Raw genomic sequence first — 12,367 nt, 5'->3', positions numbered from 1 at the left:
TAGAGTACCTGTACTTGTAGTTGAGTGAGGGTTGGAACTTTAATAGTGGCAACTATTTATTTACATATAATACAAAAGTGATACATGCATCCAAGTTTTACAGTCCATCAATAAAGTTGCCAGCATTGTGTACAACCTGTTTCCAATGATGTGTAGGACACCTGTTGCAGCACCTGTTCTGTTGATAGTTCGAATGGAGTGGTCTACTGCCCCAAAAATCTCTGGAACAGTTCTGAAGCGAATGCCACAAAGTGGTTCCTTCATCTTAGGAATGAAGTCAAAGTCACAAGGGCTTAAATCCGGAGAGTTTGGTGGATGGTATAGCATTTCCCAGCCCCATCGATCAAGCAAATCAGCCACAGCTTGCGCTGCATGTTGCCAAGCATTGTCATGCAAAATGATAGGGGCGTTCTGCAGAAAGTGTCGTCATTTTTTTCTCAGAACTGGTCTAAGATGGTGTTCCAAAAATGAGCAATAAAAGTGTGCATTGACGGTCTGATGTGGGGGAATGGTATGCATTAGGATGACACCATCACAGTCATACACGAGAATCACCATAACTTTCACATTGCTGGGGTTCTGACAAAACTTTGTGGTGACCCGTAATGATGCCATTCATTTGATTGGTGTTTCAGTTCTGACTGGTACGATCTGGCCCAAGTCTCATCCAGTGTAATAAAGCCTCTCCTTCACGCTCATACTGCTCCAAGTGGGTAGGAGCAGCATCGTATCGTAGCCATTTCTGCATTTCCATCAAATGACATGGAACCCATTGTGAAGCAATTTTTGTCATGCCCAGATGTTCCTTCAGAATGTGAAGCACAGTCGTATGCTCAAATCCTGTGTTTTGGGCCAGCTCACAAATCGAATGGCATTGATCACTGTCTATTAGTGCTGCAACATCCTTCCCTTCCGCTTCGCTGACACTAGGACGACCTGACCAATGCATGTCTGCCACATTTTGGCATCCTTCATTGAAGGCTTTTACCCACCTTGCCACTGCTCTGTAAGTCAATGCAGATTCCCCACAAGCCTCTTGAAGACCTTAATGACACTGTTGTGCTGTATGACCTCTGGCACATTCAATCTTTATCCAACTCCGTTTTTGTTTCGAAAACATCACGACAACACTTACTTTAGACCACAAACTAATCCGAGGGTCAGTTCTTTGCGTCACTCCACATGCACATGATGTTGGAAGGGCGCGTCTTTTTGCTCAGAGTTAAGGTAGGTATGTAACTAACGTGTGGTATACGCAACATTCTTTGGTTTTGTTGTGTGGCATCTTTACAGCGGTGTTGCCACTAGAAAAGTTCCAACCCTATGATGTAGCAGTTTGTGGGTTGGATTAGGGCCCTCAAACACTTGCCACTTAAAGCTGTAGCAATCTGGTGTGACTGTGATGGTGGTCACATGCACCAGGATGAATTTGTTGTGATCCTGCATTCTTACTGGTTGCTAGGTTGTCCCATCCTAATAGCACAAATGGAACTGTGACAGCCAGGCACTTGTAAGCAATTCCATGGTTAGCAGAGAGGGGCAGTAGCAGAGGATATGTCCTTCCTATGTGGTACTCAGTGTAGGCAAAGTGTGATGGTGAGGTGTCTGCCTGGAGAGCAGATTGGGCCGATTTGGACTTGATTCAAGTGCCCAGGCTGCTGCAACAACCCAGCATGCTGCAGGGTTTCTCCTAACTTTATCTAAAACAGGTTAATATTTATTATTATTATTTACTTACTGTACTTATACCCCGCCTTTGTCACCCATTTAGAGTGGCTAATAAATTATGGCAAAAATTCAATGGCACAGCATATACATCACTATAAACATACCACATCAAATTATTAACAGTTAAAACGTATAAATACAATAAAATAGATTAAAACACACATAGTTTCAAGTCTTGATTTTCCATACTTCTTTATTGTCCCGTAATCATTATTCAAGCTGCCAGATTTAGGTCGAGTTCCATAATAGCCTACTCCCCAAATGCCTGTGTACAAAGCCAGGTCTTTAGCTTTTTCCTGAAGATCAGGAGGGATGGGGCAAGTCTGATTTCACTGGGGGGGGGGAGGGCTTCCACAGCCAAGGGGCTACCACTGAGAAGATCCTGTCTCTTGTCCCCACCAATTGCACTTGCAAAGGGGGTGGGGCTGAGAGCAAGAAAAATGTAAAGCAAGAAAATCCATTATAGTTACTGAAGGTTGGCATATCTCATGGGGATAGCCAGCAGTGGATTGGAAGTTAGCACACTTTTCCTTGTCCTAGGGCAGTGGGAGACCAGGGTTTGAATTCTCACTTGGCCATGGAAACCTATTGCATGATATTAAGCAAATCACACTTTTTCAGCCTCAGGGGAAGGTAAGGGCAAGCCCCCTCTGAATGCATTCTACCAAGAAAATCCTATGTTATTTTTGCTTAAAATCCAAAATGAATTGGAAGTATGCAACAGCAAGTAACTCAGTTAAGGAAAAGGTTCTCTCTCCCCCCCCAAGTATTGAGGTATAGCAAGCAACAGCCATCCGTTTTGTATTAAAGATCCCACAACCATTGATCATACTAGCAGGGGAGGCTTATGATAGGGATAATCTCAAAAGTCTGCAAAGCACAGGACTGGGGAAGATAAAGCTGCAAGAATTTGCTATCTTCTATTGAAATTGATACATTGCCCTGTAGGCAATCTGTCAAACACATTTGAATTTCTAGTTGTGGAACTTTATAATTGAATGAATTAATCTCTTTATGACTTTTCTGTAACTTTTAACCCTAGAACCAATTGACACTGACAGCAGGGAATGTTAAAAACATTGAAGTATACTTACGTAGCATAGAATTACAATGTTCTCCCACGGCAGTGCCCTATTTTAATGGCAGCCCCACCTGTATTTTCTCCACATGGTAGCTTGCAAGATGTGATTTTGTTTAGGAGGATGGTTTAACATGCCCTTCTCAAATGTTTCAATTCAGTACATAAAAATCTTATCACTTCCCCACCAAATTGGATCAAAAACAATAAGGATTCATATGGCACCCTAAAGACTAGCTCATTTATTATATCATGAACTTTTATGGACTGTCTTGTAAATCATCAGATGCTACAAAGTCTTAGATGTAGTTTAAGGTAGTCAATGTTTTGCACCCCATAAGCATTATTAAGGTATTTGTGATGAGAAAGTATCCCATCACTTATTGATAATGCTAGAACTGCAAATTAAGTTTCCACCTTGAACAGAAAACAATTACTGGTAGTTACGTTTAAATTTAAATAATGTAATGTGTTGGAAAGTGGACCTGAATTTTGTATATCACGTATGCTGCTTACGTGTGTATATCTGTGACTTTTTTGTTCTTTATTGTTGGTGAATTGGCTTTGACAAATAGCAGCCCTCAGTTTGAATAGCCTCTGTTTGAACATTTGGGGTCCTAGGATGAATTCCAGCTTCAGTGATTCTAGGATCCATGTATTTGGTCATTTTGGTCACTGTAATCATAGAACTCTCATCCAATATCCAAATTAGTTAATTATCTGCCATCTTTCTTTCCCAATTTTGATTTTGGATTTTTATTTTTATTTTTTGTAAAAAATCAGTATTAGGCCAAACCTACAGAGATAATTAAGGCTTCTGAATTGATAAAATCTGCCAGGCTTTAGAACCGTTGTAGGGTGGTTGGGATGGTGGTAATCTCTAGAACATATGTATCTCCAGTGGGGTTGTTTGCAATCAAATGATATGAAAAATTCATACAGCAAATATATGACCTTTTGACAAGAAAGTTGCAAAATTTCAGAAAGGATAAGTCCAATATGTTTCATGAAAGGAAAGCACACAGTGTTTTTGAAGAAGCAGCAATTCACTCTTCTCCTAATGGATTTTTGGCAGTTTGAATGAAATTGGTATATGCTGTAGAGATTTTCTTAGGCAAAAATGCATGAGCTTGTGAATTATTATAGTAAAAAACAGTTTAAGTCTTCTTGTTTGTTTTTTGCTCATCTGTTAGCAAGTTACAGAAAGTACAATTGAAGGGGCAGATGATTGATGCAGAACAGATGGCTGCAGAAGAACCACTTGAAGATCTGGCATTTTCCAGTGATGCACTCAATGTTTTACCTTCCCAGGACTGCCATCTCTCTGCATAACTGTTTTAAGTTTCTATAACTGGAAGAGAGAACCAAGGAAAAATAGTGAATGCTATAATATCCCTTCCTCAAAACACAAAATTGAAGAGGCCTGATAAAAAACATTCAGTATGATTACAAAATGGTGTTGTATGTCACAAAATACATGACTTCCTGCTCCTTCACCATATTCTTTATTTGGAGAATGTCAGTAAAAAGATACTCATTCATGCATTGTCTAAAGCCTTTTCCGGCTATTATTTTAATGTACGGAATCATTGTCTATAGTACAGTCATATTCATTTATTATCATCTTTCTCGGTCTCTGGTGTCTTCTCCTTCCTCCACATAGAACGGTAATCAGGTGTCATGTAGTTTTCCTCTGCAGATGGTGGAGGACTTGGTTCTAGATTCAGGAATGTAATCATTACTACATAGAAGGAGACCAGAATTTTTTCTCCTTTCTGGATGAGGGCAAGTGGGATTTAAATACATTGCACTCCATATTTATACTCACAAGTCCTTTTCACAAGTGACTTCAGGGTGCAAATACCAGACAGCATGAGGGCACACCATTGATTTCCATTCACACATTCCTTATGTATATAGGAAAGATCTGCACAGTAGCCGAATAGTCAAATGTACTCAAAAGATAAAGTACTACTGTGTTACTGTGCCCAAACTATTAAGACGTTATGAATTTGGCAAACTTTCTTTCCCATCTCAAATGTATTTTTTGTGTAGAAAATCATGTCTGCCTTTTGTTCTGAATGAAACATTGATCATAAGGCAGCTGTGGGTTTTGTTTTCGTTTATCTTTGGCACATTGTAGATAGCAAATGGTAAACATGTGATCAATAGTACTGTGACTAACATTTCCCTTTTGGGGACCTTGATGACCTTCAGTCTGCTCTAGACTGATGATTATGCAGTTCTATATACAGTAATTCAGTAATTCAGAAAATGAACAATCACCTTTTCGTGGCTATTTTTTATTGACTTTATGCTTTAGAGATATGCCAGTTGGGGATATTATCAATCTCTCTGCATCTGGTGTGAGGTTGGCCTATAATCCATTCATAGACCAACCTGAGCTCCTTGGAGAAAGAGTAGGATGCAACTCTGATGATTAGAAGCAGTTAATTTTTGTGCCCTTTTGAATGAATTGCCTTCTGGGACAAGACCAAAGTCTGTCTCATCTAGTATTATGTTTTGAATAGCATTTAACCAGATGCTTCTGAAATCTCACAAGCAGAGCATGAAGGTGACCATCTACTATACTTTGTCAACAGCATCTGGTACTCAAAAGAACACTTCTGAAGAGTGTGAAGGATTCATTGACTAATGACTAATAGCTGCTGACCTCTGTGAATGTATTCCTGTCTGGTGGGAATCCATGTTCCTTCCAGTGATTGGGTACTGCAGTCTGCATTATCCCCAACAGTTGGTCCTGCTGACAGGGCCTATGGAATTTGATATCCTTGCAAATTTTGAAGTGATTGAGTTTTTTCTGTCCTTGTCCACATAATTAACTAACATAACTAGCAGCCATCACATCATAAAGTACATCTCTTTGTCTGCCTTGGTGACCCATAGTTCTAAGACTACATCCAAAAAGATACATGTTTTTCTACTCATTTTCTCTATCTGTTGGCAGGTTTCATAGTGTTTGCTTTTCTCCTCTCCTTCTCCCAGAAAATTTCCATTCTAGTCTTCCTTAAATCATTCTGTATTCTTCCCAACTCAGTGATGCTCTTTTCCCAAGTTGTGGAAATAAAGACAGGCAGGACAGCTTTCCCAGTTAGTCAGGAGGCAGGATCACAAATGCAAAGCAACCTTTTTTTCAAATTCTAGACAAACCCTGCCTGTATGAAGCTCAGATAACCCACTCATATCGTATGTCTTTTGCTTTGTCCATTCCTCTTTATTTGGTGCCTGAAGTAATGATTGTGACTGGGAGTGAAGATTGCAACTGGAAAATTCCTCTAACTTCAAGAGTATTCCATACTAGCTTTGGACATAGCTGCAGTGTGGAAGGCACATTGCTTGTTGTGGACTTCTGTTTGCCAGTTTGGTATAGTGTCAGGCAACCTTCTTGTTCCTTTGTAAGCAATCTACTGATAGGCAATCAGCAATAATCATGAAGATTTTCAAGGATGGGTGGACAGAGGTCGGAAATTTTCATCTGGTAGCTCAGAAATCCCCAAACTATTATGAAATCAACACATCTCTCCATATTTTATATGAACTTCAAGTGACTCAGTAGTCCTCTCATCCCCAGTTGCCTCCCTTTACAAAATGGTGCTATGTTTCTTGAGGAAAGGGAAGAAGAGATAGAAGAAAACTTGCATTTAAAGTCTGTTTCTGTGCTACTCTCTTTGGAGCATCTTCAGTACCTGCGCTACAAATTTTATTTCTGAAAAAACTAGCTCTAGTCTTGGGACAACCCAAGTAGGAAACAAATGGCACGTGAGTCCAGAGGGACACTGGCAATCTGAGAGACAAACAAGCATCACAGAGGCTTCTCTGAAGGTGAAAGTGAGTGTCTGGTGACAAAAGATAGAGACTGACAATATCTGTGTATGCAAGTGCAGGTATTCCAAAATATGGGGGACACACACCCTGAAATATGTAACACTTCTGTTCCCAAGCATTTCATATAAGCAATGCCCAACTTGCATATACATTTCAAGAGGCTTATTGCAATCTGATGAGAATTCAGTATAAATTTTCATTAGAAAGTGATGTTTATCCCTTAATTGAAATATTGCCACATCTGTTTTTGATGTTCTGTTGATTAATAGATTTTTTTAAAAAAAGAAATACATATATGAAGAAGGAAAGGTAATCTAATTTATAGAAATAGCTAGTTCCTGGTAATTATGATTGTGATTTAATTAGGATGCTATTTCAACATTCTAATCGGTTCATCTTTCTTTAAAAAGAAATATTTCAGTTAACTTTTCTGTTTATTTAAAGTTTACAGCTTGCACATAAGCTTAAGGATGGAGTACAATAGAAGTACAAATAAATGCATTTTTTGTTTTATAATGAAAATGATGTAAAAGAATTAATTGACACCCTTTTCATTTGCTTTAGGAAGTTTCCGAAAGGATTCAAGTTCCTCATGTATCTACAGTCAGGGCATCTCCATTCCCTGCAGAATACCTGGTTGAAATTAACAAGATATTACTGGCTATAGCTGATGCTGAGCTCTTACTAAATGCCCCTGAACTTCATTCTGGTGTTTTTGAGGATTTTTCTACTCAAGAAGATTCATTAAAGGTACTGAAAACTGTAGTATGAGGCTTGAAAGCAGAATTTTCTGTTTAAAATGGTAATTATTGTTTACTTATGGCCTAATTCTGATGCAGTGTAAACCTTATGTTACAAAACTGGGTGGTCTCTGATTTCAACATGTATATGTATGTTTTCATGTACCTAAGAGGACATATTAATTTTCAAGAACCAATGAAGGTGCAATATAAAAGTCAATCTCTGTGGGCAGTTGTGGGAGTGCCTCTTTTAGAGTGTCCTCTTTGGGCTTCAGCAAAGTAATTTTGGTAGTATTGTCAAACCAATCGGAGTCCTGCTAGAGTGTAGACATTATAGCCTAAGGAAAGAGAGGGTACTTTGAACCCTACCCTGCCTGTATCCCTGCTCATATGATCAAGGTGAGAGTTTCAGAGGTTGGGACCTCAACAAAATATCCACCTCTTCATTCACTTTGTAGTTTGAGAATGAAAAAGTCATCAAACCATTGAAAGAAACCTATGTTGTTTCCTCCCAGGGAGTATTTTTCTATTGAAAGCATGAGCATGTAAAAAACCTGTGTGCATATGTTTTTGTGTGTGGCAGTACATATAAGTATATTCTGGGAATTGGGCTTATACTTGTGTTATGGGGAAGGACCAGAACAAGACATTCTGAAGAAGCCAGAAAGAGAAAGAAATACAGTAATCTAAATTATTGTCTAATATAGGAAAAGTAATTTTTTTAGAATGACAGTAGATAAAAGGAGGATCAACATGTTAATATATAACGTCTAGATTCTAATCTCACAGATGGGAGCTTTATTTGTCTGTAATAGAATGTTATGGTAAAACTCATTGGCTAGAATTAAATTTGTCATTTTATGCAAAAATAGAAGGTATTAAATTTGTACATTGTTAATGTTTTTTGACATCTAACTGGACTTCTCTTTTCCCATCTGGTTCTCGATTTTAATTGGCTGCTACTTCTGCCTTGTGGAGCATTTTCATATTATTTTTTGATATACTCTACTTACAGAACATAAAGGACATGTTGGACAGACTTGGAGATCAGATTGCAATTATTCATGAAAAGCAACCGGATGTTATACTGGAAGCATCTGGATCTGAAGCTGTACAAATAGGAGACTCACTAACACAACTGAATGTGGAATGGGACAGAATTAACAGGATGTACAATGATCGTAAAAGGTAAATAAAAGGACCCTCTATATTTAATTTTTCAAAATAAATAATTCTTCATGAAGAGGAGTTGATTTCTGTTATAAGCTATGTGGGGAGGAACATAGTGTCATTTTAGTATTTTGCATTTGTTTTTGTAGAGATAGGAAATCACTTTTAGATTTAAACCTGCTAAGCTTGGGTGAAATTATGCTGAAATTCTTGTTTTGTCTTAGTAATAATTACCATAAAGTTGCTTTGGAAGAATGAAGAACTTTTATTGGTTTCATGTTATCAGTGGGCAGAGATAAGAGCACAGAGTACAGGCAAAGCAAATGGACAAGATGAGATGTAATTTCTGTCAGTTTTGGTGATGAACAGCTATTTGTCTTAGGTGGAGATTTTGTTTTACCTTTCTGACTTTTCTGTTATCTTTTATTTATATTGTCCACCCTCCTACATCATGACTGAACCTCATTTTTGGCTCAATTGCATTGACAATCATGTTTAAGGCACATAATTCTCATATATTAATATTTTGTAATCACTTCCATTAGAACAGTAGAGCACTACACTGTATAACTTTAGTAAGCACTATAATTTTCAGTGTTCAGTTTCTTTTGCTATCTTCTTTTAGAACTTGATTAGTTAACAGTCTATGCTTTTGTCAAGGGTTAGACATAATGCAGACCTTTTAGGACACACTCATGTACATGGTCCACAGAGACCTTAACTGAGAGCAAGGTAGACATGGCTATAAACAGACACTCCTTTCCTTCTCCATTTTACTTTATAGTCAGGAATTAGATCTAAATGAAGGCCACCATATCTGGATTTTATTTTGCAAAATAGTGATCTCCATTCCATTGTAAAAAAGAAAAGAAAAGAAAGCTGCTCAAAATGGCCAGTAAAACCTTTTGCTAGTGAATCAGTGCCAGTTTTGTTGCCAAAATGTGTAATAGATTTTCCTTATCTTCATTTTTGAGGAAGACATGTCTCATTCTGATTCTAGTTGTATGCAGAGTGTTTGACTCCTCTCCTGCTACTTCTTGATGTACTTGTTAACAGTGCGTTATAGTTTGTAGATAAATCAGATGTTCTAGTAAGATTTAAATATGGTATGAGCTAGTTTTCGTGCCTCCTAAAAGCACTAGTTGGTGGATTAAATAATTAAGGATTAGTCCTTGAAGGAGAATATTTCTTCTATCTTTCTTTCGGTCTAGTATCAGATATACAAAGGAATAAAATTAAGTCTAATCACTTTCTACATTTAAGTTAAGAAAGGGGCAGAAGAACTAGCTCACGCCATGCCATGTGCAAACTTTTCCTTAAAGTTAGAGCTCATGCCTAATGATGCTTTCCATGCTATTACATCTGATCACTAATGTTTGATTTTGTGAGATAAATGGCTAAACAAGTTTGTTTCTGTTAGTCTTATTAGTCCCATTTGGAATTGCCCCGGTCTACAAGATTGGATCATGTGATTTCAATGTTTTTATTTAGGTGGTTTTAATTTCTATGTTTTCATGTCCAAATGTTTCATCTTATGGATAACTGTCTTATTGATTTTAATGCATAGTTATATGTTTTGTTTAGATTTATGATATGGTTTTTATGTACTTGAGGCATTGAATTTTGCCATTATTTGTGGTAAACCACTTTGAGTCCCTCCTGGGGTGAGAAAAGCTGTATATAAATACAGTAAGTAAGTAAGTAAGTAAATAAATGATGGTATGAAGAGTTCACTGTCTATTTTGCAATGGAAGCAAAGCACTAATTAAAAAAACTTAGGAAATTACTTTTTTCCATTGTGCTTGTTTTATGCAGTTGCTTTGATAAATCTGTGGAAGAGTGGAGACAGTTCCATTGTGATCTCAATGATCTATCACAGTGGTTAGCAGAAGCAGAAGGTTTGCTGGCCGAAGCCCATGCTGCTGATGGTAACCTGGATATAGAGCAAGCCAGAATACAACAGCAGGTATTTGCTCTGGAATTTGCTTATGACATCATGTTCTTTCCTTTATCTTTGCCATTGAGAGGAACATGGCAAATTAACACTGTATTTCCAGTTGATTTATTGACAAAATTATCTGCTTTTTCTTAATATTTTGTAAAATCGATTATTTAAAAGACAATAAAGTATGTTGCGAGATAATGTACAGGGCTTCCTAATGATGTTGATATTGCTGCTGTCAGCTGTGTAACTTTTGATCTTTTGACTTATTGATTTATATGTGGATGGACCTACACTGCCATATAATGCAGCTTCAGAATGCAGATTAACTGCATTGAATTGGATTATATGGCAGTGTAGACTCATATAATCCAGTTCAATTCAGCTAATCTGCTTTCTGAAATGGCATTATATGGCAGTGTTGATCCAACCCGAGAGGGCACTGTATATTTCAATATTAATCAAATTGCAAATGTCAACATTTTATTTGAAACCTCTCTCCAGAATAGCAATGGCATCAGGAAAGATGTCCCCTATGTGGGGACAGGCAAGTGAAGGTGTATAATTCACATCTACAGATTAGCATGGCAGGCCTGAGTCTTGCTCCTTTCCCCCCTGTCATGAACTAAAGTTTAGGAATGGCCAGGCCTTGCTCCACTGTATCGAGGGTTCTTCCCAACATACTGGCTTTTCTTGCTGTTACTTCCATCATAGCACTGGTGATGGATTGGCATGAGAAGTGAAAGCTCTCTTCTCTATCTGTAGACTTGTTTCTATTAAGGTGGAAACTTGAAATTGTATGGCTCTGATTAGATGTTGCAGACTGTTTTGTTCTATGCATTTTTAATTTGTTTATTCTGCACTTCACCAAGTATTTCACAGCACCTGAGAACTTAAGCTGAAAGAAAGCATTGTGGGAAACAAGTATGGATTAAAATCTAATGATAGCTACTAGGGCTGTCCAACCATGGAAAAAACTGTTTCTAAACTCGATTCGTTTTTAGGGGGGTTTTTTTGCATTTCGTTATTTAAAAGAATTCTGAAATTTTCCTTAAAAAAAGTTTGATATTACAAAACAATTACGAAACAATTACGAATCGATTCGTTAATGGCGGACGCGACCGCGCAATACGGTAAAAAACATCCAAATGGGACAGGGGAAACTTCTGAAGCTTCCCTCTCCCTCTGTTGTTGACTGTTGGTGTGATATTTATATTTTTTTTCACTGATTAAACAAACAACAACTATAAAACTTGCCCCAGACATGCGGAAATAATAACGAAACGATTTCAAAACGATAACGAAACGAATACAAAACGAATTTGAAACAATTACGAAACGAATTTAAAAATTCGTTTCGTTTTTTAGTTGCTCCTGAATGGTTCGTTATTGCTTCGTTATAAAAAAATAATGAATTTTTAACGAATTACGAAATTATGAAACGAAACCGCCCAGCCCTAATAGCTACTTATTGAGAAATTGCTGGTGAAAAAATCCTTCATAAATATGATATTTTATTTATTGAATGCCTTATTCCCATTTTATCTGATTTCTGGTTCTATCCTATTTATATCTACATTTAATTAAGTCTCACAGAGTTTAGTTAAAAGTACATTTGTGTGGGAGTGCAGGTCAAAACCTTATCTTTAAACTCTCTGAAATAAAGTCAATTGTTAGGTTCATTGAATGTGTGAGACCTGTTAAATCACTACTATTGTAACTTATATTAATTTTAAGTATTTTTCCTGTAGTTTGGACTAACAACTGGAATTACAATGTTAATTTAGAGCGATGGTGCATCATAATCGTATTTAGATAGAAGTCACTATCCTTAAAAGTAGCCACTTCGTAATTTGTTGTTCT

General features: G+C 37.3%; 1 protein-coding gene across 1 annotated transcript in view; it reads left to right on the top strand.

Moving 5' to 3' along the window:
- Window positions 1-12,367, top strand: part of UTRN (utrophin) — a 406,557-nt gene that overhangs the window by 145,672 nt on the left and 248,518 nt on the right. The window contains exons 41-43 of the mRNA XM_060753499.2: window positions 7,217-7,402; window positions 8,408-8,580; window positions 10,378-10,528. Coding sequence (XP_060609482.2) covers window positions 7,217-7,402; window positions 8,408-8,580; window positions 10,378-10,528 — 510 coding nt within the window. The remainder of the gene's footprint in view (window positions 1-7,216; window positions 7,403-8,407; window positions 8,581-10,377; window positions 10,529-12,367) is intronic.

This window comes from Anolis sagrei, chromosome 1 (assembly GCF_037176765.1).
Source record: "Anolis sagrei isolate rAnoSag1 chromosome 1, rAnoSag1.mat, whole genome shotgun sequence".
In the NCBI taxonomy this organism is placed as follows: Eukaryota; Metazoa; Chordata; class Lepidosauria; order Squamata; family Dactyloidae; genus Anolis; species Anolis sagrei.
The sequence above is the reverse complement of the archived record's forward strand: the minus strand, read 5'-3'. Positions and strand labels throughout refer to the sequence as shown.